Source organism: Capra hircus, chromosome 29 (assembly GCF_001704415.2).
Source record: "Capra hircus breed San Clemente chromosome 29, ASM170441v1, whole genome shotgun sequence".
Classification (NCBI taxonomy): Eukaryota; Metazoa; Chordata; class Mammalia; order Artiodactyla; family Bovidae; genus Capra; species Capra hircus.
Window position 1 is genome coordinate 41898467 of NC_030836.1, and position 27915 is coordinate 41926381.

Genomic DNA, 27915 nt, shown 5'->3' on the forward strand with positions numbered 1-27915 from the left:
GAGACCGTGCTCCCAGAGAAGCCACCGCAGGGAACAGCCCACACAGCACTCCAGAGAGCAGCACCTGCTCACCACCGCTTAGAGAAAGCCTGAGGGCAGCAATGAAGACCAGAACAGCCAAAAATGAACAAATGAATAAAAACTTTTTCAAACATAGAGGACTGGAAAGTTGTAGCTTGTAAACTGTAAGTATAAGAAACTTGGAATTGTTACTTTGAAGTGAGTAAATATATACTCATGTAGGTATAGCGGGACATTACTAGAGATAACAAGACCAGGCACATTTTGATAAAATGATCAGTTCATCAGGGTTCTGACCGGTAGCACATAAAAGACCCTTAATATATTCTGTAAGTGAAAACCTCAGAAGATAAGCCCTTAGGTGATCTTACCACTGTCTTTCTTCAGTATCTTTATTTGAAGGATTTAAAAATCATTGCGTATTCTTAGTGTGACTGAGACTGAAGCACAATAGCAGTTGCTAAAAGGTAGTAATTGTACCACAATTCACTTTGTTTTAATTAGAAACAAGGGATTATATTTTTTTAATTATTATAGCCTAAAGTCAGTATAAATAAGAAAAGCACTCACTTTCTGTTCTTTCCACAGAAAATTCATAGAGCAGTTCACTTCTGTATCTCTCAAATTCTGTTTTCCAGGAATGACCGAAGACTGTGTAGCAGGTTCATTTTAGATTATTTAAAAACCATGTTCATGTCAAAGTCCAATGATGGTTTTACAGAATCACTGAGGACAAGCGCATTAAGTGAGTAAACGTTTAAACAGATTTAATGTTCATCAGATAGAGGAATCTTTGGTAAATAATTTTCTCTGTGACTTTACTAAAAAGCCAATACCTCGTGATTCCAGAAGGACTGAGGACACTGCTTCCACTGCTCTCTTACAGCAGCGAAGTGACGAGAACCGTTGATGACAAACTGGTGTGAGGTCACATAGATTCCATGTGAATTAATGAAAGGAAATTTTTCCCTCCCTTTGCCTCTTCACAATGGCTTTTGAGGAGCTCCTTAATGAAGTTGGTGGCCTGGGAAAATTCCAGATCCTTCAGATGGTTTTAGCTCTTCCTCTTGTTGGGATAGCAGCCTGTCATATACTGTTGGAGAACTTCACTGCCGCCATTCCCGGTCATCGCTGCTGGGTCTATATCCTGGATAATGCCACTGGGATCCTCAGCCCTGATGTCCTTCTGAGAATCTCCATCCCACTGGATTCAAACTTAAAGCCAGAGAAGTGTCATCGCTTCCTCCACCCCCAGTGGCAGCTCCTTCACCTGAATAGGACCTTCCCCAACATGTCTGACCTGGACACGGAGCCTTGTGTGGATGGCTGGGTGTATGACCACAGCCTGTTCTCCTCCACCATCGTGACTGAGGTAAGGCCCCATTTTTCTCTTCTGAATAGTTGGTGTGGGTGTTTAGAATAACATAAAATAGACACTGTTCTAATCTTCAGTTACTGAGAAGATAATGTAATGAGTTCTCTTTTACTCTTTCAGTGGTTTTTATCTTTTTATTTATTTATTTTTTAATTAATTTATTTATTTTACTTTACAATACTATACTGGTTTTGCTTATCTTTTTAAATTGCCAAGAACTTACATTATAATCACAGCTTTCCTTGTGGCTCAGACAGTAAAGAATCTGCCTGTAATGTAGGAGGCCTGGGTTTGATCCCTGGGTCAGGAAGGCCCCCTGGAGAAGGGAATGGCTACCCACTCCAGTATGCTTGCCTGGAAAATTCCACAGAGAGTGGAACCTGGTGCATTGGGTCACAAATAGTCAGACACAACTGAGTGACTAACATTTTCACTTCCTTTTTAATTAAAATTGAGAATGAGGAAATCAGAAAACTGGATATGAATTTTACTGCCACCAAACTTAAAATTTAATGAGGAGGTTGATGTTTAGATAAGTACATGTTTGATATAATGTGTAGAAAATTGTTTTTAGTTGCATGTTCTCAGCCTAGTTGTAATTAGAAGTACTTCTATTAACTTTAAAAAATTCCATTTCCTGACTAATTTTCAGAGAAACAAATCAGTGTATTTCACTCTAGGTGTGATCCAGATATCAGTGATTAAAAAAAAAAATCTCAACTATTTTCAGTGTATGGAAAAGATTGAGGTATGCAATGCTAAGTGAATACAAAGATTGGTCCTGATAAAATCTGAAAGATTGAGTTGAGAATTTCTAGGAAAGTCATGCATAAACTGGGACTTAAATAGCATAGGCAAGTAAATGTAGGAAAGGAAAGCAGAATGTACTCACTGAGGGCTTTAAAATGCTGTGGCGCTCCTCTGTGCTGGTTTCCTTCTCTTCCAGTGGGACCTCATATGTGATCACCAGTCACAGAAATCGGTGGTTCAGTTTGTATTCATGGCTGGAATGCAGGTGGGAGGCTTCATATACGGCCATCTCTCAGACAGGTGAGTGCCTCCCAATCACTGCTGCCCTTCCACTGTGTGTTTTCACAGTTTATGATGGTTTCATAGAGAAATCATTACTGAGTTCCCATACACAGTTTACACTGTGGGTTGTCTTGGTTCCCAGGAAGTTACAGATGGAAATGTAGAATTAGACTCATTCTGATCCATGCCATTTTGTTGCCACTGGGCTCTCTGTGCTGGACACAGAAATGTCACCTCCATAACATCTGAGGGGAATTTCAGAATAATACTTGGAGGTGAACTATCATAAACTTCATTTATAAAGTTGAGAAGGAGTTACCACTGGGAAGAAGAGGAAGGTGTTTCAAGACAGGAAGTTCTTGTTCTGTGAAAAATGCCACTGATAATTTGATAGGGATTGCACTGAATCTGTAGATTGCTTTGAGTAGTTTGAGCAAACTCTAGGAGATAGTGAAAGTGAAAGTGAAGTCGCTCAGTTGTGTCCAACTCTTTGAGACCCTGTGGACTGTAGCCCACCAGGCTCCTCTGTCCATGGGATTCTCCAGGCAAGAATACTGGAGTGGGTTGCCATTTCCTTCTCCAGGGGATCTTCCCAACCCAGGGATCAAACCCAGGTCTCCCACATTGCAGGCAGGAGATAGTGAAGGGCAAGGCAACCTGGCATGCTGCAGTTCATAGGATTGAGAAGAGTCAGACACATCTTAGAGACAGAAAAATAGCAATGCATTAAAGAAAAGAACCTCGGAATATATGAAACAATCACTGACATAACTGAAGGGCAAAGTAGTTCTCTATTCATAGCTGAGAAGGTCAGTACTTCAGTTTTAGTAATGGATTAAACATCTAAGCCAAATAATAGTGAGGAAATACAAAACTTGAGCAGCACTACAAACTACTAGAGCTAACAGACATGGATAGAACTTCCTTCTTGATGAAAGAATACACATTTGGTTCATGGAGTATTCTCCAGACTTGACCATGTATGAGACTCAAAGCCAAAAATCAGAAAATTTTGCAAGATTTCTAGGCTTTTTAGATGTCCTGAGGTGACAATGTATGATAAAAAGTAGGGCTAGTGAATTAACCAATCTGTAAATAGTTTTGTTCTAATTGATAAAAATAAAAGGCAACATCTTAGACGTGGAATTGTTAAACCATCTCTGAGAAACGTGAGTCACGGCTTATTCATTTAGGCTGGCAGCAGAGGAGCAGAAGCAACTATAGAGTGAGGGCTGTGTGTGGATGTGTTCATATTTGTAGTTTGATGATAACCATTGATGTGTGTGCGTCTCCTGGCTGTACTACAGGAATGCATTGTTAAGTAATTAATTCACCTCTCTGCTAATACTTTAATAGCTGAGTTTGAATAATGAATCCTCTTAGAAGCATTATACTTTGTGTACTCTGTTGCTTTATGTCTCATTTTTAACTGAAGATGAAGTGAATGTAGTATTTCTTTTTTTTTTTTTTTTAAATATGGAACGCTTCATGAATTTGCATGTCATCCTTGGGCAGGGGCCGTGCTGTATCGTTCCAGTTTTAGTATATGTGCTGCCGAAGCGAGCACTGAATGTAGTATTTCAATCACAGCTCTACCAATATCTTTATCTAGAGGCCTGTTGTCATTTTTCTCTTCTCTGAAATTTTTGTCACCAAGAAAGGCATGATTACGTTTTTTCCTTGAAGATGAAGTGGTGGCTCAGACAGTAAAGAACCCGCCTGAAATGTGGGAGACCTGGGTTTGATCCCTAAGTTGGGAAGATCCCCTGGAGGAAGGCATGGCAATCCACTCCAGTATTTTTGCCTGGAGAATCCCCACGGACAGAGGAGCCTGTTAGGCTACAGTCGATGGGGTTGCAAAGAGTTGGGCGTGACTGAGCAAAGCACAGTGTATTTTTGATTAACGGCAAATATTCAAGATGTGTGAAATAGCATGATACATAACTGTATGATCTTAATTACATAAAAATGGATGCTTAGTTGTCCAAATACACAAATGAGACCTAGAAGAACACATCAAATGGTAAACTGCTTGCGAATATGAATGACTTAGTTTTTTCACTTTTTTTGCACATGTTAACTTTTCAGAAACAAATGTTATTTAAAAAACCTTTTTAAAAAATATTTTCTGTGATTACAACAGAATGAAATTAGAAAACAGAAGCAGAAGGAAAACTGGAATTTTTACAAATACATGGAAATTTATTATGACTCTTACATAAACCTTAACAACTTTGATGCATTGTTTCACTGATCTTTTGCATCAGTTGCATTTTAACCTGTCTGGTTCTAGAGACCAAAGTACACTTTTATCTCTTTTGTGTCCTACACTGCAGGGGTTAACAGTCAGTTGCCTGTTGCTCTGGCTAAGCCATGAGAATATCACCATGGGAAAAGAATAAAAGCAAAATATAGCAGTACAGCACAACCCAAATAAAAGTACATCGGGTTGATCAGTTGGGGCTGTCATACCCTGCTAAACTAAGGAAAAACACAGTGTGGATCTTGGAAGGCTGGGTCAGCTCAAGTTCAGACCACTGCTTGTGCACACACTAAGATGTTTTCCCAAGGCATATGCGGGTCTATGACCTCCAGTTAGGTGGTAGCCCTTGTACAAGAAAATAACAAAGACAGTTTAAAGTAATCAATAAAACAAGAGGCGTGACCAGGGACACAGGAAGCTGACTTCATTGTAACACAATAGATACTTTCTGCTTGCCAAGACACTAAATAAGCGATGTGATCCAAGAAACAGGGCTCTTGACCCAAGAGGTCTTGAGTCCCCCAGTCCCATCTTTAAAACTTTAATTCTGTCTCTAGTTTCTTTTTTCCAAACTGTGTGTCGACCGCTTTTGATACCTACCTGCTGTGCTGGCTGCAGCACTACACACTATAGAGATTCTCTAGTCTGCTAAATACATGAGTTAGTACAATGAGTGCTGATAGTATATTATAATTTCCAACACTGTAGTTTTTTTATGGGCTTCCCTGCTGGCTCAGATGGTAAAGAATCTACCTGCCTTGCAGGAAATCTGGGTTTGATCCCTGGGTCGGGTCTCCTGGTGACTGGGTGATGAAGTTTCAGTAATGTTTTTTTATACAAAACATTATACCTACTTGTTTAGGTAACAAGGAGTGTTACCTTGAAGCGATTTCCATTGTTGACCTGGCTCTTGTGTACTCAAGCTTCCAGATACAAAGAATCACTTATTAAAACATTTTTTAAACTTCAAAGTATGTCTTTTTAATTTTTCACCACAGATTATCACTACCTCCATAATCTAAGCTGACTCTCTGTTTCTTAGGTTTGGGCGAAAGTTGATTCTCAGGTGCTGTTTGCTCCAGCTCGCCATCTCTGGGACCTGCACAGCCTTTGCTCCCACCTTCCTCATTTACTGCTTGCTACGCTTCTGGTCAGGCTGTTCTGCTGTGGCCATCATAACAAATAACTGGATGCTCAGTAAGTCAACAGTTTTGTTCTTCTTCATTTTCCAAGCCTTGAATTTGATCTTGAAATTTCACCCTTAGATGACCTTAATATCCCAATTGGGTTTTCCTTTAGTTGCAGAGTGGACAAGGTCCCAGTCTAAAGCCATGGTGATAATGCTGATAACTTGTGCTGTTAGTATTGGACAGATGATGCTGGGAGGACTGGCTTTTGTCTTTCGAGAGTGGCGCACCCTACAGCTGGTGGTGTCTATACCTTTCTTTGTCTTCTCTTTCTCCTCAAGGTATGAGCATCTCTCTCACTGTGTTTTAAGGGAACCTGGGATGAAAATGCTTGCTGAATTGGGATATACTGATTCTCTCTCTCTCTTTTTTTTTTTTTAAATTTTACTTTGCAATACTGTATTGGTTTTATTCCCTGAACCCTTTCTTATTGTTTCTACCTAAACCAGGGTCTTTCACCTGTTTACTCTGTTCAATTTGAGATTTGAGAAGCAGAACACAGAATAACAATGAGCTTTCTGCCTGGGAGTTCCCGGTATTTTCTGCCATTTTGCTTCCTAAGTCTTACCCAGTGTTGTGCCATTGAGTTATTCCAGTACTATTTTTCTTAATATAAAATATATACTTAAGTATATTTGAAAGATAAAGCTTCAATTTTTTGGCTTTGCAATGAATATGATATAATCAAGTTCTCAATGATTTTCTGTGTTGCAGATTAAATTGGATAAAGGAAGAGGCAGAAAATGTATTCATAGAGCAATTTAACAAAATAGCAGCTTAATTTCTCCAGAAGAGAAAATGACATGCAGATTGGGATGATTTACATTATGTATTCATCAGTCTGTCTTCCCTTAAGTAATTTTAATGAACATTTATTTATGGATAATCTCATCCCTACACTTAAAACCATTCTAGGGAGAGTCATATTCAGCAGATCCCAGAAAGATTGCTATGGATTTAGTACAGTGACATGAGTACAAAGAGAGAGAAATAAAAAGGATAATCCACATCAGACTCATCTGCTAAGTCATTCTATCCTCTCAACCAGGAAGGTGTGTTTATTGTCTCTGTTTATTGATAAGGAAATTGGGGCAGATGTAAATAGGTGACCCCCATTTATGTAGCTGTTGTTGTTCACTCAGTGGTGTCCGACTCTTTATGACTCCATGGACTGTAGCACATGAGGCTTCCATACATTTGCATTCCACCGACATTGCTGGAAATAGCAGGAGTATTGACAATATTTGTTGGCCTAAAAGCATACATGGTTGGATGACATCACCAACTCAATGGATGTGAGTTTGAGTAGGTTCTGAGAGTTGGTGATGGACAGGGAAGCTTAGCATGCTGCAGTCCATGGGGTTGCAAAGTGTCGGACTTGACTGAGTGACTGAACTGAAATGCATTTGGGGGTTTCCTATTTCAAGATAATATATATTATGAATATATGCTATGTGCACAAATGTGCTGGATCTCATGCTTAGCTTTGGAGGGTATTATGCAAGTGAGGGACTCTCAAACTTAAGCTTTTTAGGCCTCTTGGAAAACCTTCTGCTGAGTGAGCAGAGAGGCAATCTGACTGTAAACTCTAAGATCCTTTGCATGTAGAACATCTTTCAGATGTACTACATAGAGTGGTCATTCTTGTATTTTCCTAGCAGTATGTAACAAAACATGAGCTCCTCTTCCTAACCCAGTACTTGAAGTGGTGAATATTGGTTTGAAGGCAAAAAGCATATGCTGTAGTTAACCATATGACAAATAAGCAAGAGGGAACTGGCTGCACTTGTGGGCCCTTCTTTTATCAGGTGGCTGGTGGAATCTGCACGGTGGCTGATTATCACCAATAAAACAGATGAAGGATTAAGGGAACTTAAGAAAGTTGCACGCAGAAATGAAATGAAGAATGCTGAGGCAATCCTGAACATGGAGGTGAGCAGAAAGGGAAGATGGTTACCGCTGAATGGGAGTCATAAACTGACACCTGCTTTCTCCTAATGAGATAGGCAAGCTGCTTTTCTAACAAGGGCAGCTAGTTGAGAATACAAATTCCCTGGTTCTTTATGGCCATAAAGGCCATAAAGCTCATAGAGAAGAAGCTGTGAGCACTGTACAAAGCTTCTTCCTTTAGCTCACTTCCTGATCTGACTGTATAGCCTATGTACTCTCCAGGATGCCCTGACCCCTCTGTGCTCTCATTTTCAAATTTTAATGGTTGCCATTTAATTTCCTGGAGTATCCCTTAACTCCTTACCTATTCCATCATATCAACATCATACCTGTGATGGCATGTGTAATATTGTTCAGTTGCTAAGTCATGTCCAACTCTTTGTGGCCCCATGGACTGCACCTCACCAGCCTTTCCTATCCCTCACTATCTCCTGGAGTTTGCACAAACCCATCTCCATTGAGTGATGCCATCCAATCATCTCATCTTCTATCGTCCCCTTCTCCTCCTGCCCTCAGTCTTTCCCAGCATCATGGTCTTTTCCAATGAGTCAGCTCTTAGCAGCAGGTGGCCAAGTACTGGAGCTTCAGCATCAGTCCTTCCAATGAATATTCAGCATTGATTTCCTTTAGGACTGACTGGTTTGATCTCCTTGCTGCCCAAAGGAACTCTCAAGAGTCTCTTGCATGCAATTCAAAAACATCAATTTTTCGGTGCTCAGCCTTCTTTATGGTCCAAATTTCACATCTGTACATGACTACAAAACCATAGCTTTGACTATATGGACCTTTGTCAGCAAAGTGATATCTCTGCTTTTTAATGGACTGTCGAGGTTTGTCACAGCTTTTCTTCCAAGGAGCAAGTGTCTTTTAATTTCATGGCTGCAGTCACCATCTATAGTGATTTTAGAGCCAAGAAAATAAAAGTTGCCACTGTTTCCACTTTTCCCCAACTATTTGTCATGAAGTGATGGGACTGGATGCCATGATCTTAGTTTTTTGAATGCTGCGTTTTAAGCCAGGTTTTTCACTCTCCTCTTTCACACTCATCAAGAGGCTTTTTTGTTCCTCTTCACTTTCTGCCATTAGAGTGGTATCTTCTGCATATCTGAGGTTGTTGATACTTCTCCTGGCTATTTTGATTCCAGCTTGTGAGTCTTACAGCCTGGCATTTTGCATGATGTACTCTGCATGTAAGTTAAACAAGCAGGGTCACAATGTATAGCCTTGATGTACTCCTTTCCCAGTTTTGAACCAGTTCATTGTTCCATGTCCATTCTGTTGCTTCTTGACCTGCCTATAGGTTTCTCAGGAGGCCAGTAAGGTGGTATGGTATACCCATTTCTTGAAGAATTTTCCACAATTTGTTGTGATCCACACAGTCAAAGGTTTTGGCATAGTAAATGAAGTGGAAGTAGGTGTTTTTCTGGAATTTTCTTGCCTTTTCTATGATCCAGCAGATGTTGGCAATTTGATCTCTGGTTCCTCTGCTTTTTCTAAATCCAGTTTGTACATCTGGAAGTTCTCATTTTGTGTACTTTGAAGCCTAGCTTGAAGGATTTTGAGAATCACCTTGTAGCATGTGAAATGAGTGTAATTGTGCAGTAGCGTGAACATTCTTTGGCATTGCCTTTCCTTGGGATTGGAATGAAAACTGACCTTTTCCAGTCCTGTGGTCACTGCTGAGTTTTACAAATTTACTGACATATTGAGTGCAGCATTTTAGCAACATCATCTTTTAGGATTTTAAACAGCTCAGTTGGAATTCCACCACCTCCACTAGCTTTGTTTGTAATAATGCTTCCTAAGGTCCACTTGACTTCACACTTCAGGATGTCTCATTCTAGGTGAGCAAACACACCATCGTGGTTATCTGGGTCCTTCAGAACTTTTTTGTGTAGTTCTTCTGTGCAGTCATGCCACCTCTTCTTAATCTCTTCTGCTTCTGTTAGGTCCTTGCCATTTCTCTCCTTTACCGTACCCATCTTTGCAAGAAATGTTCCCTTGGTATCTCCAGTTTTTCTTGAAGAGATCTCTAGTCCTTCCCATCCTATTTTCCTCTGTCTCTTTGCATTTTTTCACTTAAGAAGGCTTCCTTATCACTCAATGCTATTCTCTGGAACTCTGCATTCAAATGGGTATGTCTTTCCCTTTCTCCTTTGCCTTTCACTTCTCTTCTTTTCTCAGCTATTTGTGAAGCCTCCTCAGACAACCACTTTGCCTTCTTGCATTTCTTTTTCTTTGGGATGGTTTTGGTCTCTACCTCCTTACAATATTATGAATCTCCACCCATAGTTCTTCAGGCATGCTGTTTATCAGATCTAATCCCTTGAATCTATCTGTCACCTCCACTGTAAAATCGAAAGGGATTTGATTTAGGTCATACCTGAATATATTACACTAGAAAGAAAGGACACACATCTCTCCTATCCTACTGGCACTCATCACAATAGCTGGCACTATACTAGCAAATGATACTTGTTTGCTTTTGTTCAAGGGTTTGAGAGTGATGATGCAGGAGGAGCTGGAGGGAGCACAGACCAAAACTACTGTGTTTGACTTTTTCCGCACACCCAACCTGCGTAAAAGGATCTGTCTCCTCCTCTTTGTGAGGTGGGCTACCCACAATGTATGACAACTTGAATGGGAACATGAATCTGTTTATTACAAAAGGTTATGATGGTGTTGTGAGAGGGAGGGCTTATTTGTGGTTAAAAGATGAGGAAGAGAGAACAAGATGGTGAAGGAACAGGTGGATGTGGAGTTCATCTCTCTCCACGGATACATCAGGAATACACCTTCAGACATAGAAGTGCATGCAGAATACCAGTTGAGAGCAGACAGGAGTACCTGACCAGTGGAAAAGAATATATAGAATCATGCAAAACTCGGTAGGATGAAGGAACTAGGGGGGGTGGAAATAGGAGTGTTAGTAGGACTGAACCTGCCCTTGGTGGGAGGGGCAACTGAAGCAAGGGTCCAATCCCCACAATGGGACAATTGTCTGAGTCAGAAGAGAAACATTTAAGGCTGAGAGTGAAACAGCTGATCTGTGGCAGCCTAAATGGAATGAGAATCAGACAGTCCTTGCTGCAGCCATACACACCCTGGACAGGGATATGGGTCCCCTGGAAGGCATAGTGGCTGAGACCTGGAGTTTGGGGATTGTGGAGTGATCCCAGGGTGAGGGCTGCTGTTGACTGTGGAGAGACAGATTGAGAGGAGGCTAGGCAGGGGGTGGATTGTGGTGGGGAATGCCGGTGGAGGAAAGCCTGGCAGCCATGGAAGCAAGGCGATACTGCTGAGTCACACATAGTGGGTGGAGCCATCACTGTAGCCTCTCTGTCCCCACACACCAGCATCAGTAGCTGAACAATAGAGAGCCTGGCCCATCAAATGCCTGACACACTGAACTACAGAGCAGGACCTCACCCAGGGTGCTCCTTTCAGTGACTGATATGCCGATCTACAGAGTAGGACTCCAGCGAAGGGGACCCCTCTATGTGCCTGATGCACAGAACAAGAGAGAAGGACCCCAGGCAAGGGAGCCCTCCAAGGGCCTGAACAGGTGGAGCTACGAAGAAAGAATGGCCAAAGAGGCCTTCTGATTGCCAGCTACAAGAGGCTTGAAGAAAGACTCTGATAGGGCCATAACTCCTGCAACAGAGGCAGTCTGTGTCCCTGCACACTTGGTGCTGCCAGGGTCCCTGCAAGCCAAGCAGCTGTGCCACCTTCATGCTCAACTCTCACTGGGGCAGAGCTGCCACAAGGCAAAAAAAGTCTTGCGTCTATGCACACAAGGTCACTTCAGTCATGTCCAACTCTTTATGACCCTGTAGACTGTGGCCTGCCTGGCTTCCCTGTCAGGGAGGGTGGTTCTCCAGGCAAGAATACTAGAGCATATTGGCCAATACTGGTTGCCGTACCCTTCTAAATCACTCTATTTCCTGCTGCTCTAGCTGCCAACTTCCCTGTGTACCCGGTGCTGCCAGAACCCCTGTGATCCAAGCAGCTGCATCACCTCCACACCTGGCCCTCACAGAGGCAAACCTCAAACCTCCAGGGCAACCTCAGAGGCAAACCCCAGTGGATGACCCACATGTAGAGGTGGAAATAAAACCACGGTTGAAACCCAGGGGCAGTGTGGCTAGGGAAGAAGACCCAAAACCTTCCCACCAGCTGAACAAGCTGCAGATGAAATCCACACAATCAACTAGGTGGACTCTGTGTCTATGGAGTATATAAAAGGTTGTTGAGAGCTCTCACAAAAGAAAACACATTAGTTCTGATAGCTGTGGGCCTTGGAAGCAAGAACACATAGGAGTAAGACCAGATTAGAATCTGAGCTGCCCCCACAGCAGGTCCAGAGGTCAGCACAGTGTTGGAGAGCATCCTAGGGAGGTGAGGTGAACTGTGACTCCCAGAGAGGGAAAGGACTCTGACAGTAGTGACTCAAGAAAAACATTTATTATTCTTACGTTTTGACTTGTTCTGTAAATTGTTTTGAATTTTTTCTTTTTTCTTTTTCCTCTTTTCCTCCCTCTGCTGTAGTTGTCAATTTTATTGGCACTATCTTTTGAATTTTTTCTTTTTCCTTTTTCCTCTTTTCCTCCCTCTGCTGTAGTTGTCAATTTTATTGGCACTATGAAACCTAATAAAGCTTTTGGGCTTTTTTTTCTTTTCAGTGACTTTTTTTTTATTGTTCATATAAACTTCTGCCTCTATATTGGGTTTTTGCAGTTCTGTGAAGTTTTCCTTTTTTTTTTTTTCCTCTTTTTAAAACTTTAATCTTTTAAACCTATAACTATTTTTCTACATTTTATTCCTTTGTTTGCTTTTCCTACTGTTCTTTTCCCCTTGCAGTTAATCATTAATGTATACAAATCTTCATCTACCTCTATTTAACTTTGCATATCTATTCTTTCTTTCCTGTCTCTCTCTCCTTTCCTTGCAACATAATTGCTAGTTTTGTTTTCATTGCTTTATTCCCCTCTTGGCACCTTGCTTTAGTTTTGTTTTCCAGTTTGTCTTTTAGTTAGTTTTGTTCTTAACTGGTAAATATAATTTTTGATTTCTTTGTTTGCCAGGTCAACCTACTGTACTTTATTTTTGTTGGACTGTTTTCACTTTGCTTATGGGTGTATATGTATATGTGTATATTCCATTATTTTGATTATTATTTGCCTGACTTTGTAACCGCCATTTGTCTGAGGTTCCTCTTTGGTTTTTCTTTTTTGCATTTTTGTTTTAATCTCACTTAATTCCATAACAAGCCACTTGTGGAATCTTAATTGCTGACCAGAGGTCAAGCCCTGACCCTTGGAGTGGGAGCACCTACTCCAAGACCCTAGACTTGTATCAGAGAACTAACCTGAAGGAGTACCAAACAGTGAGAACTCACACAAAGGAAACCACTTGAATACAAGACCCCACATCACCCAACCACCAGTAGCACCCTGTGAGTGCTACAGTGTTTAGATGAGGACGCCTCATCTAAACAACAAACAAAACGACAATAAAAACCCAATCATCAGCAGACAGGATTACCACCTCACTCAGCCTTGCCCATCAGAGGAAAAACAAACAAACAAATAAACAAGCAAACAAAAACTCAGCACAAATCTCACCCTATATGAAGCTTACACAAACCACTGCACCAACCTTAGGAGGGCAGAAACCAAAAGGAAGAAAGAATTCAACCTTGAAGTCTGGGAAAAGGAACCTCAAACACAATAAGTTAAAAAAATTAATGAAAAGGCAGAGATATACTACACAAATGAAGGAACAAACTAGAAACACAGAAGTCTAAATAAATGAAGAGGAAATAGGCAAACTACCTGAAAAACAATTCAGAATAATGATAGTAAAAATGATCAAAAACCTTGAAAACAAAATGAAGAAAATACAAGAATCAATTAACAAAGACCTAGAAGAACTAAAGAATAAACATACAGAGACAAACAACACAATTGCCAAAATTAAAAATACTCCAGAAGGAATCAATAGCAGAATATCTGAAGCAGAAGAATGAATCACTGAGCTGGAAGATAAAATGATGGAAATAACTTCTGAAAAGCAGAATAAAGTAAAGGAATGAAAAGAACCAAGGATAGTCTCAGAGACCTCTGGGACAATATCAAATGCACCAGCATTTGAATTATAGGGGTCCCAGAAGAAGAAGAGAAAAACAAAGTTTATGAGAAATTTTTTGAAGATGTTATAGTTGAAAATTTCCCTAGCATGGAAAAGGAAATAGTCATTCAAGTCCAAGAGGCACAAAGACTCCCATATAGAATAAACCCAAGGAGAAACACACCAAGACACATACTAAACAAACTAACAAAGACTAAGTACAAAGAAAGAATATTAAAAGCAGCAAAGGAGAAACAACAAGTAACATACAAGGCAAACCCCATACACCTAACAGCTGATCTTTCAGCAGAAACTCTGCAGACCACAAGGGAATGGCAGGATATATTTACAGTACTGAAATGGAAAAATCTACAACGAAGATTATAGTACCCAGCAAGGATCTCATTCAAAATTGATGGAGAAATAAAAAGCTTTTCAGACAAACAAAAGTTAAGAGAATTCAGTATCACCAAACCAGCTTCACAACAAATGTTAAAGGGACCTGTATAGGGTCAAGAAATACAAGAGAAGAAAAAAGATCTACAAACTCAACCCCAAACAATTACGGAAATGGCAATAGAAACATTGCAACCACATGGACTGTAGCCTATCAGGCTCCTCCATGGGATTTTCCAGGCAAGGGTGCTGGAGTGGATTGCCATTTCCTTCTCCAGGGGATCTTGCCGACCCAGGAATCAAACCCGGGTCTCCCACATTGCAGGCAGACGCTTTACCGTCTGAGCCATCAGGGAAGCCCTAATAGGAACATACACATCAATAATTACTTTAAATATAAATAGATTAAATGCTCCAACCAAAAGACAGACTAGCTGAATGAATGCAAAAATAAGACCCATATATATGCTGTCTATAAGAAACCCACTTCAGACCTCAAGACACATACAGACTGAAAGTCAGGGGATGGAAAAATATATTCCATGCAAATGGGAAGCAAAAGAAAGCTGGAGTAGCGAAAAACAGACCTTAAAGAATACTACAAGAGATACAGAAGGACACTGCATAAAGAGCAAGGGATCAATCCAAGAGGAAGACCAACAATTGTAAATATCTATGCACCCAATATAGGAGCACCTCAGTACATAAGACAAACACTGCTGCTGCTGCTGCTAAGTTGCTTCAGTCGTGTCTGACTCTGTGCGACCCCATAGATGGCAGCCCACCAGGCTCCCCCATACTTGGGATTCTCCAGGCAAGAACACTGGAGTGGGTTGCCATTTCCTTCTCCAATGCATGAAAGTGAAAAGTGAAAGTGAAATTGCTCAGTCGTGTCAGACTCTTAGCGACCCCATGGACTGCAGCCTACCAGGCTCCTCTGTCCATGGGATTTTCCAGGCAAGAGTACTGGAGTGGGGTGCCATTGCCTTCTCCGAAGACAAACCCTAACAGACATAAAAAGGAGAAATTGACAGTAACACAATAATAGTAGGAGACTTTAACACCCCACTCACACCAATGGACACATCATCAAAACAGAAAATTAATAAGGAAACATAGGTCTTATGATGTATTAGATGAGATGGATCTCATTTATATCTTCAGGACATTCCATCCAAATGCAGAAGAATACACCTTCTATTCAAGTGCACATTGAACATTCTCCAGGATAGACCACATCTTGGGTCACAAATCAAATCTCAGTAAATTTAAGAAAACTGAAATTGTATCAGGCATCTTCTCTGATGACAATACGGTGAGACTAGATATCAATTACCAGAAAAAAAAGTGGTAAGAAACACAAACACATGGAGATTAAACAACATGTTTCTAAATAACCAACAGGTGACTGAAGAAATAAAAAGGGAAATCAAAACATTTCTAGAAACAAATGACAATGAAAACACGACAACTCAAAACCTATGGGATACCGCAAAAGCAGTTCTAAGAGGGAAGTTTATAGCAGTACAATCCTACCTCAAGAAACAAGAAAAACATCAAATAGAAAACCTAACTTTACACTTAAAACAACTGGAAAAAGAAGAACCAAAAAACCCCCAAAATTAGTAGAAGGAAAAAAATCATAAAGATCTGAGCAGAAATAAATGAAAAAGAAATGAAGGAAACAATAATAAAGAATAATAAAACTAAAAGCTTGCTCTTTGAGAAGATAAAATTGACAAGCCTTTAGCTAGACTCATCAGGAAAAAAAGAGAGGAGAATCAAAACAAAATTAAAAATGAAAAGTGAGAGGTTACAACAGACAATGCAGAAATACAAAGGATTATAAGAGATTATTATGAACAACTATATGGCAATAAAATGGATAACCTGGAAGAAACAGGCTGATTCTTAGAAAAGTTCAATCTTCCAAGACTAAATCAGGAAGAAATAAAAATTATGAACAACCCAATTACAAGCACTGAAATTGAAGCAGTGATCAAAAATCTCCCAAAAAACAAGGTCCAGGACCACATGGCTTCACAGAAGAATTCTATCAAATATTTAGAGAAGAGCTAACATCTATACTTCTAAAACTCTTGTCAAAAAATTGCAGAGTAAGGAACACTTCCAAACTCATTCTATAAGGCCACCATCACCCTGATACCAAAACCAGACAAAAATAACACAGAAAAGAAAACTACAGGCCAAAATCACTGATGAACATAGATGCAAAAATCCTCAACAAAATTTTAGCAAACAGAATTCAGCAACACATCAAAAAGCTCATATACCTTGATCATGTTGGGTTTATTCCAGGAATGCAAGGATTCTTCAATATAAGCAAATCAATCAATGTGATATACTATATTAACAAATTGAAAGATAAAACCATATGACAATCTCAGTAGATGCAGAAAAAGCCTTTGACAAAATTAAGCACCCATTTATGATTAACAGCCTTTAAAAAATGGGCATAGAAGGAACTTACCTCAACATAGTAAAGGCCGTATATGATAGGCCTACAACAAACATTATTCTCAATGGTGAAAAATGAAAGCATTCTCCCTAAGCTCAGGAACAAGACAAATATGTCCACTTTCACCACTATCATTCAAAATAGTTCTGGAAACCCTAGCTACAGCAATCAGAGAAGAAAAAGAAATAAAAGGAATCCAGATTGGAAAAGAAGAAGTAAAGCTCTCACTGTTTGCAGATGACATGATACTGTACATAGAAAACCCTAAAGATACTATCAAAAAATCACTAGAGCTAATCAGTGAATTTAGTAAAATTGCATGATACAGAAATCAGTTGCATTTCTATATATTAACATTGAAAAATCAGAAAGAGAAATTAATGAATCAATCCCATTCACCATTGCAACACAAAGAATTAAATATCTAGGATAAACTTACTAAGGAGACAAAATAACTACACAGAAAATTATAAGACACTAATGAAAGAAATCAAAGATGACATAAAGAGATGGAGAGATAGTCCATGTTCCTGGGTAGGAAGAATCGATATTGTGAAAATGACTATACCACCAAATGTAATCTACAGATTCAATGCCATCCTTATCAAATTACCAATGACATTTTTCACAGAACTAGAACAAAAAGTTTCACAATTCATATGGAAACACAAAAGATCCTGAATAGCTAAAACAGTCTTGAGAAAGAAGAATGGAGCTGGAGGAAATCAACCTTCCTGAATTCAGATTATACTACAAAGCTACAGTCATCAAGACAGGATGGTACTGGCACAGAAACAGAAATCTAGACCAATGTAACAAGATAGAAAGCCCAGAAGTAAACCCATGCACCTATAGGTACCTTATTTTTGACAAAATAGGTAAGAATATACAGTGGGTGCAAAGACAACCTCTTCAATAAATGGTGCTGGGAAAACTGGACAGCTACATGTAAAAGAATGAAATTAGAACACTTCCTAACACCATACACAAAAATAAACTCAAAATGGATTAAAGACCTAAATGTAGAACTAGAAACTATAAAACTCTTAGAGAAAAACATAAGCAGAACATTCCATGACATAAATCAAAGCAAGATCCTCTATGACCCACCTCCTAGAGTAATGGAAATAAAAATAAAAGTAAACAAGTGGGGCCTGATTAAACTTAAAAGCTTCTGCACAGCAAAGTAAACTATAAGCAAGGTGAAAAGGCAAACCTAGAATGGGAGAAAATAATAGGAAATCGTGGCAGATTCATGTTGATGTATGGCAAAACCAATACAATATTGTAATTAGCCTCCAATTAAAATAAATAAATTTAAATTTAAAAAAAACTGACAAAGGACTATTTTCCAAAATAAACAACTAACTCATACAACTCAATGCCAGAAAAACAAACAACCCAATCAAAAAGTGGGAAAAAAGACCTAAACAGACATTTCTCCAAAGACATATAGATGGCTAACAAACACATGAAAAATCCTCAACATTGCTCATTGGTAGAGAAATGTTAATTAAAACTACAATGAAATATCATATCACCTCACACTGATCAGAATGGCCATCATCAAAAAGTCTACAAACAATAAATGCTGGAGAGGGTATGGAGAACGCTCTTTCACTGTTGGTGGGAATGCAAATTGACACAGCCACTGTGGAAGATGGCATGACTAAAACCTCCATATGACCCAGCAATCCCATTTCTAGGTATATACCCTGAGGAAACCAAAACTGAAACAGACACATATACCCCAGTGCTCATTGTAGCACTATTTACAATAGCTAGAACAGGGAAGCAACCTAGATGTCCTTCGACAGATGAATGGATAAAGAAGTTGTGGTACATATACACAATTGAATGTTATTCAGCCATAAAATGGAAAGCATTTGAGTCCGTTCTGATGAGGTGGATGAACCTAGAACCTACTATACAGAGTGAAGTGAATCAGAAAGAGAAAGATAAATATCGTATTCTAACATATATATATGGAATCTAGAAAAATGGTACTGAACAATTTATTTACAGGGCAGCAATGGGGAAACAGACATAGAGAATAGATTTATGGACACGGGGAGAGGGAAGGAGAGGGTGAGATGTATGGAAAGAGTAACATGGAAACTTTCATTACCATATGTAAAGTAGCCAACTGGAGTTTGCGGTATCGCTCAGGAGACTCAAACAGGGTCTCTGCGTCAACCTGGAGGGGTGGGGTGGGGTGGGGAATAGGAGGGAGGTTCAAAAGGGAGGGGGTATGTATACCTATGGCTGATTCATGTTGAGGTTTGACAGAAAACAACAAAATTCTGTAAAGCAATTATCCTTCAATAAAAAAATTTAAAAAGAAAGATGAGGAAAACATAGCAAATAAAACTCACATGGAGCTGACTATATTATGAACATTTCATTATGTCATATCACACTATCAGTCTCCTCATTGATGTTGAGAACTTCTACTGCAGTACAGATTTGCATACTGAATTATCGTTATTTTTTCTTTCAGTTTTCATTGATGCAAGTGTTGCAAACAGAAACATGAAGAGATCAGGAATATATATGTAAATCAATGAGTATGTCAGTATGTAAAAATGTAACCAACATACAGATCAAGATAGAAAATTGTAAATCCCATGGAGTCCCCCAGTACCACCACCACCAGCACTACCCCTATTCTCTCCTCAACTACCCTCTCCTTTGACAAACAAAACTTAACAGCTGTTCTGCTCTCCTTCACTATAGACGTGTGTGCCCTGATCTCAAGCTTCACATCATGTAAATTATAAAGGGTTCTGGAACGGCCCCTGTGTCTCATGCTCACGCATGTAGATTCACGCATTCAGCTGCATGTAACAGTAGATGATTCTCCTCCCTAGTGTTTTTGTTTCCCATTCCATGAATACACTACAATGTTTATATGTACTTTAATATTGATGGACTTTTGTTTACAATTTGGATACATTTTTTGTGTGTGTTAGCACATGGCCTTCTGTGAAAGTCTTGTTTGTTATCTCTTGAGGGAATGCCTTGGTAAAGTCAGGAGGAGAAATTTTAGATTCTGAATTTTTGAAGGTGTATGCATATGGACCAAAAAAGCACACAGGACAGTATATATCACTGCCAAACTTGAAGTGACTATTGAACAGTATATTTTATCTCTTCCCAGACATATCTCAGTAGACTGCTGATTCGCTTAACTACATTGTGCTTTTTTGACCTTTTCATATCCACTAGGACATGAACTTACGTTTCTGAATCATAGATGATCAGAATGGAAGGGAGAAGTACAGATAATGGTCAAGAGAAGCCCTGTTTGCAATTGCTCTAGTGGTTTCTTCTCTTGCAACATCTCGGTCTAGATCTCTCTGGTGAAGGAGAGCCTTAAAGTGGATTCCATTCCCTTAGGTGCTCCTTGGTTAAAAGGTAGATCCTCACCGGGGATCTTTGATTCCATATCTGGTGGTACAGTTGGTGCATGTTTGCTTTCCTGCATTCTTACATCTTCTTTTAGCCCAGTGAAATCTGATATGAACTTTAAATTTCCCAGAATTCTGTTTGGACACCAGCATACTATGCTGCTAAGTCAAGGGGACACAGGTAGCTTCTTTGCAGTTTCAGTCACTAGTTGAGAAAAGGGAAGTGCTTTACAGTATTGGCTTTGGGGGAAGAAAGGGAGGACTCTCTGCATACAGACAACCCTCAAAAAGAAGTTATTTCCCTAAATTTTTAGTTTTCATGCTTATGTTTTCAAATTCTCTGTACCAACCAGTTTGGCGAATGAGTCAGATTATATTTTTTACCGACAACTCTTTGCTTAGAGACTCCAAAAAGGACAAAAGGAATATTGTTTTCATTTACAGCCATGTAATTATTTATGGTAACATTACCACCTAAAATTGAAGAAACTAGGTTGAGACTTTATTCTTCAGCCGCCTGGGTGGATAAAGTCATCAGCTGCAGCACCTGGGCTCTCAATCTCACGGCTTGCGTCTTTCTTCTTCCGTTCACTGCAGGTTTGCCGTCACAGTACCCCTTTATGGCATCTCTATGAATCTACAGCACTTTGGAAGCAATATATTCCTGTTCCAGGTCATCTTTGGAGCTCTCACCACCTTAGCCCGATGTCTCGCACTTGTCGTACTGAATCACAAGGGCCGTCGACCAACGCAGATGTTTTTCTTGTTCCTGGTGGGAGTTTCCATTTTGGCCAACACGTTTGTGCCCCCAGGTGAGAGGAGAGTGGACTTTGGGGAAAGGAAGGGTCTTTTCCCCATCCGTCAGGGACTGTAATTGGTCACCCTTGTCTGAAATTAGGTTTAAAGAAAGGTTCATATTTTGAGCTAAGTATTCCCCCAAAACAATCTGATGATTTATGAGATTTTCTGTTAATATTCTTATGGGAAAAAAACAGAGGTCAGTGAAGGGCAAATAAGGCATCTTCATCAGATCATGGAAGTGTCTATAAACTGGTAGCATTTATTCCCGACTATCTCCCTAGGGAGCACTTGTTCTCTTGCCCTTTGTCCATTCACACTTTGAATAACAAGTATGGGGGGAGGCCTGAGGCTTTGCACTTATATCCCAGATGACGATCACTTATATCCCAGTATGATCACCCTTTTTTTTGCCCTCTTTGTTAGCACCTTTGATGACTGGTCCACTTTCCCATCTCTAGTATACACATGTGAGTGGGCTGTTCAATCACCATGAGCACAGCTCTTGCTTATGGTAGTCTCCCAGGAAATGAAAAAAGAAATTCTCCTTTTTCCAAGGAATGAAGGAGTAAACAGCAGGAACAGGATTTAAGCAGATTAAAATCCCTGTCCATTCCATGTTAGATTACTTTATAAGTTAATAGAGCAAAAATATGTATGGATTAGGAGAACCATAATGGACACAATATTTCACCATCTCCCAGTGCAGGAATGTGCTGCACAACATTAGAGATGGGCGGGCTCTGCTCCTCAGAATGTCACTAATGACACAAGCTTACTCCCTTACAAGAGTGTTCTTTACAATGTTATAAAGTCACAACTAGATTTCTTTTTATACTTTGCAGAGAACTGTTTCTCCAATTTTTTTGAATGGTCCCATTATCCAAACAGAAGTTTCCTTCCTTGGTTCCTCACGTCTAACATTGATGTAGACCCGGGTTCTCTTTAGCCTTTCCACTAACAGAGCAGTCCTGTCTTTCTATTACTCTCTGGTGCCATACCTATGGCAATACTGTTTCTACACTAGGTCAACTGACTCACTGAGGTTGGCCTAAGAGTTTCCTGATTTTTTCCATGAGAATCCCACAATGTTAAAACCTCCTAAATCCTGAGGAACACAGGATGACTGGTCACTTTAAATTCTACACTTTAATTGTGAAGTCCTTAACTTTAGAGCTGAGTCTTCCACATGACAACCCTACCTTCTACAATAAAAATATAACAATATGGGACAGAATAAGTAGATGCAAATTTCTGCCAGACTCACTTTTTCTTCCTGTTCTCTGGCAAATCTCAGATATGCAGAGAGATTTGCTATAATTGATCCAGATCATTTTATGTACATTTTACAACCTATGTTGATAATTTTATATCTCTCAGATTACAAAAGACTCCATGATCTCTGCTATTATAATATTTTCTTTTTTAAATTTTTTTATTTAAATTTTATTTTTTTACTTTACAATACTGTATTGGCTTTGCCATACATTGACATGAATCCACCACAGGTGTACATGAGTTCCCAACCCTGAAGCCCCCTCCCACCACCCTCCCTGTATCATCTCTCTGGGTCATCCCAGTGCACCAGCCCCAAGCATCCTGTATCCTGTATGGAACCTAGACTAGCGATTCGTTTCTTACATGATTATTACTCAGCCATTAAAAAGAATACATTTGAATCAGTTTTAATGAGGTGGATGAAACTGGAGCCAATTATACAGAGTGAAGTAAGCCAGAAAGAAAAACACCAATACAGTATACTAACACATATATATGGAATTTAGAAAGATGGTAATGATAACCCTATATGTGAGACAGCAAAAGAGACACAGATGTAAAGAATAGACTTTTGGACTCTGTGGGAGAGGGAGAGGGTGGGATGATTTGGGAGAATGGCATTGAAATAATGTATGCTATTGTAATATTTTCTACAACCAACCTTCAAATAGTCTGTGGAGCTGTTGGTGTTGACTAAACTTGCTGGACTCTGATTGGTTCCACACAGTTGTCTTACCCTCTCTCCAGAAATGCAGGCTCTGCGTGTGGCTTTGGCAAGTGTGGGAATCACCTGTGTTGCCGCTGCTGTCACCAGTTACTGCGTCCACTGTGATGAGCTCATGCCCACTCTTCTCAGGTATAAGGCTTTTTATATCTCAGGAAGCCTAGTTAAAGTTTGATATATAGTGTCCAATAGTTTAATAAAATTTGTGGTTTAGGGACGGGACCAGGAAAATGTTCTAATTCCACATATAAGAAGGTAGTAGTTTACCATTTGTAAGTTCCAAGTATGAGTGTAAAACAGAAATACAAAATACTGAATCAGTCAGTTCTAGTGAGGTGGATGAACCTAGAGCCTGTTATACAGAGTGAACTAAGTGAGAAAGAGAAAGACGAATATCATATACTAAGGCATGTATAGGGCTTCCCTGGTAGCTCAGACAGTAAAGCGTCTGCCTCCAATGTGGGAGACCCATGTTTGATCCCTGGCTCGGGAAGATCCCCTGGAGAAGGAAATGGCAACCCAGCCCAGTACTGCAGCTGCTGCTGCTGCTGCTGCTGCTAAGTCGCTTCAGTCGTGTCCGACTCTGTGCAACCCCAGAGACGGCAGCCCACCAGGCCCCCTCTGTCCCTGGGATTCTTCAGGCAAGAACACTGGAGTGGGTTGCCATTTCCTTCTCCAATGCATCAAAGTGAAAAGTGAAAGTGAAGTCGCTCAGTCGTGTCCAACGCCTAGAGACCCCACGGACTGCAGCCTACCAGGCTCCTCTGTCCATAGGATTTTCCAGGCAAGAGTACTGGAGTGGGATGCCATTGCCTTCTCCACTCTTGCCTGGAAAATCCCATGGACTGAGGAGCCTGGTAGGCTACAGTCCATCGGGTCGCAAAGAGTTGGACACGACTGAGTGACTTCACTTCAAGTCATGTATATGGAATCTAGAAAAATGGTATTGATAAACCTCCTTGCAGGGAAGGAATGGAGATGCAGACATAGAGAACAGACTTGTGGACACAGTGGAGGAGGAGAGAGTGGGACAAATGGAGAGAGTAGTATAAACATACATACACTGCTGCTGCTGCTGCTGCTGCTAAGTCACTTCAGTCGTGTCCGACTCTGTGCGACCCCATAGACAGCAGCCCACCAGGCTCCCCCTTCCCTGGGATTCTCCAGGCAAGAACACTGGAGGGGGTTGCCATTTCCTTCTCCAATGCATGAAAGTGAAAATTGAAAATGAAGTCACTGAGTTGTGTCCAACTCTCAGCGACCCCATGGACTGGAGCCCACCAGGCTCCTCCATCCATGGGATTTTCCAGGCAAGAGTACTGGAGTGGGGTGCCATTGCCTTCTCCGATACATACACTACTGTGTGTAAAATAGGTATCTGGTGAGAAGCTTCTGTATAACACAGGAAGCCCGACCTGGTGTGTGATTATCTAGAGGGGTGGGATGGGGGGAAGGGAAGGAGGCTCAAGAGGGAGAGGATATATGTATAATTATGGCTGATTTGTGTTGTTGTATGGCCAAAACCAATGCAACATTTTAAAGAAATTTTCCTTCAATTAAAAAATAATAATAATGAATGAAAATAGGTTACAGAATTTTTATACAAAATGTAAGTATTTTAAATATTCATAAAAATAAAGACAAAAACAAATGCCTAGAAAAGAAATGGGAAGTACCAAAAATATTAGGAAATAACACCAAAAAGTGGATTTAATTTTAATTACTGTTGACTTTGGATATGGATTTTCTAAAGAGCGATGTTTTAATATACCAAAGATAATTATCACCAAGTTTATTGAAGAAGATGACTTGGTGCCATGTACTATACTAAGCAGTATTTCAATGCATCTGTTTAAAATGAGGAAGACGGGTCTAACACATCTCGATCTTGTCAAAGACAGATGGAAAATCACAGAGTAAATCACAAAATCAAGTGTTTTTCATAAAGCCCATGCATATATAATAACGATGTTTTATTGTGTTACATAATCACATCAAAAAATAGATCATAATTTACATATGTGGATTTTTACTGGATTATTATATATTCTTGTTTATCCCTTAGGGCAAAAGCTTTTGGATTAGATGCAATGGTTAGTAGGTGTGGGTCAGCACTGGCTCCTCTCCTAATGACCCTAGTGGTGTATCTACCCACCCTGCCCTGGATCATCTATGGAGTCTTTCCCATCATTGCTGGTCTTGTTGTCCCATTCCAACCTGAAACCAAAAATATGCCTCTGTCTGACACTATCCAGGATGTGGAAAATACGTGAGTAAACCTTCTACCATCTCCTGGGAGGGACTGTGTGCTTTGGATATGTGAGTGAGAAAGCAACACACTGGTTGGGTCCTTCAGATCACTGGGGGAGATAAGCCTTGCCCGGGATACTTCCATCTCAGGCCATTGCCTTCATGAGTGGTGAGGTCATGTCTATCCATTACAAGTTCCAGTCTAGACTGCAGAGATCCTCCATACCTTGTTCTTGTTGGTAGTTTTAGTCCTAAAGAGATGATAATTAGCTCTATTGTGATGGCATATCCTCCTGCCCTCATGATGGTATTTAATGATACTCAGATCCACAAGAAAGAAAATATTAGTTGCTCAGTTGTATCTGACTCTTTGTGACTCCATGGACTGTAGCCCTCCAGGTTCCTCTGTGCATGGAATTCTCCAGGCAAGAATACTGGAGAGTGTAGCCATTCCCGTCTCTAGGGGATCTTCCCAACTCAGGGATCCACAAGAGCCTGAGATATAAAAAAGGATATTTTAATCAGGAGGCATGGTCACTCATACAAAATAACTGGGAGTGTCATGCTATATCAACAACAACTTGACCAAAATATTTAGCTAGACAAGTCTTATCTCAGTGGAAAAACATGGACAGAAGTCTGAGAAGATTGAATAAATAATAAGAGATGAGGAAGCGGAAACAATAAGTGTAAACAGCACTTTAGAGAAATCTCACTGTATGCATTTGAGATTAGGAAAACCACCTGAAATGGCTGATAGTTGGAGGGGGACAGAGGACAAGAGCAAAACCAATACAGTATTGTAAAGTAAATAAAATAAAATAAAAATAAAAGGAGTCTTTATTTAAAAAAATAATAATAACAAGCAATATTTCACAGAGTTTCACTACTGGTTAGAAGTAATGAACTGAACTCTTTGAGGTTTTGGTCATTTCTTTATTGTTTCCCATTCTTGTTTGAGTACAATGTGTTAGTCATTCATGCGGTATCATTCAGTGCCCAGAGTCAAATAGATCTGGGATATGAAAATAACTCATATTTAAATGTATGTGTTTCCAACATCATATATTTTATTGTTTACAATTAATGGGTTCTAACCTCATGAAGATATTTGGATTTTTTGTTTTATAAAACAATTTTCCTAATTTGAGTTAAGGCATTTCAGCTAACTAGATAAGATCTCTTTCTCTGAGCAAGAGAGATTCAAAAACTTTGAGAGAAAAATTAATCATTGTTAAAAATGGAACAAACTATAGAAATTATGCTATTACAATGATTATTTACACTTTTTTCTTGGTATGAAATTGTTGGTATTTATTATAGTTTAAAACAAATAAATCATATTATAGCAAAAAAAAATGAAATGGTAATAGAGAAATTAATCTTGCTTATGAGCCTGTAAGATTCAGGCAAATTTTGTCACTACACTTCAGGGAAAGTATCAAGGATAGAAGGAAAAAGAAACTAGTAGAAGTATTTTAATGTGAGAAATATGGTATCTTTGTGACATTGGGCTTCTATATGGAACTTAATTAGTTCCACAAACTGAGTGAATCACACAACAGAAATGTATTTTCTCACAGTTTGGGAGCTTGGAAGTCCAAGCTCAAGTTGTCGGTAGGGCCACACCCCCTCTGAAGGCTCTAGGAAAGGGTCTGATTCAGGTCTCTCCCGGCTTCTGGTAGTTCCTTGGCTTGTGGCAGCGTAACTTCAATCTTCATATGGCATCTCCCTGGTATGCCTCTATGTCCAAATATCCTCTTTGTATAATGACACCAGTCAAATTGGTTTAGAGACATGACCTACTCCAGGATGATCTCATCTTCATTAATTATAACTGCAAGAACCATGCTTCCAAATATGATAATGTCACATTCTTAGATACTGAGAGTTAAGATTGGATATATGAATTTTTTTATTTCCAGCTTTATTGAGGTATAATTGACAAATTAAAATTATTTAGGATGTACAATAGGATTTTTAAAAGGTATACAATGTAATGATTCAACACATGCATTTTTTAAGAAACTTTCCTTTATTAACACAACTTTTTAAATAACATATGAATTTTTGAAGGAACACATTTCAATGCATAACAAATGGGGTTAACATTTCCCATTTGCCTCTTGACTTTCCAAAGATGTCATAGGCCAGAGATCTAAAGAGACAAATGGGAGTAGCATCCTTCAAATTTGCTTTCTTGTCAACAGCTTTTGCAGCATCAGTGTCAATCTCTCATGGATTTTACTGGATTATAAGAAGCTGATGGTTAGAGGATCAGTTTGTACTTGTGCAGGGAGGGCATCCAAACATTTTTTTTCTGTTTTTTAATGTTTGTTTCTATTTGCTAATTGGTTGGTTGATTTGCTTCTGTTTTGTTTTTCCAGCAAAAGAGTCTCAAGAGAAGCAAAAGATTTCTACATAAAAGTGACAAAATTTTAAGCGGATTTCATGAAATGGCTGGTGAGGAAAATAAAAACATGAAGGAAAAAACGGGAGTTTACCTTTATCTTTACATACTAACAAGAAAGTATACTGTAAAATGAATCCCATTTACAATCATGGCATTAATTTGCAATTAAACAGGAGACATGGGTCCAATCCCTGGGTTGGGAAGATCCCC

The 27915-nt window shown here is 39.6% G+C and overlaps 1 protein-coding gene across 2 annotated transcripts; it reads left to right on the forward strand.

Moving 5' to 3' along the window:
* Positions 860-27915, forward strand: LOC102190303 (solute carrier family 22 member 10). Of its 2 annotated transcripts, XM_005699809.2 has the most exons (10): positions 860-1393; positions 2343-2446; positions 5734-5888; positions 5991-6159; positions 7687-7810; positions 10323-10438; positions 20840-21054; positions 23066-23174; positions 25108-25311; positions 27680-27778. In XM_005699809.2, exons 1-10 carry the CDS (start codon positions 1010-1012, stop codon positions 27732-27734), a joined length of 1635 nt encoding a protein of 544 aa, XP_005699866.1. In that variant the 5' UTR covers positions 860-1009; the 3' UTR covers positions 27735-27778. The 2 variants fall into 2 exon arrangements, with proteins under 2 accessions (XP_005699866.1, XP_013831376.1); XM_013975922.1 differs by lacking the exons at positions 7687-7810; positions 10323-10438 and having other exon boundaries at positions 27680-27915.

Coding starts and splice junctions, on each gene's coding strand:
- LOC102190303 (XM_005699809.2), top strand. CDS start 1,010: ATGGCTTTTGAGGAGCTCCTTAATGAAGTTGGTGGCCTGGGAAAATTC. Junction 23,175..25,107: donor CTCATGCCCACTCTTCTCAG/GTATAAGGCTTT, acceptor TTTATCCCTTAG/GGCAAAAGCTTTTGGATTAG. Junction 25,312..27,679: donor ATCCAGGATGTGGAAAATAC/GTGAGTAAACCT, acceptor TTGTTTTTCCAG/CAAAAGAGTCTCAAGAGAAG.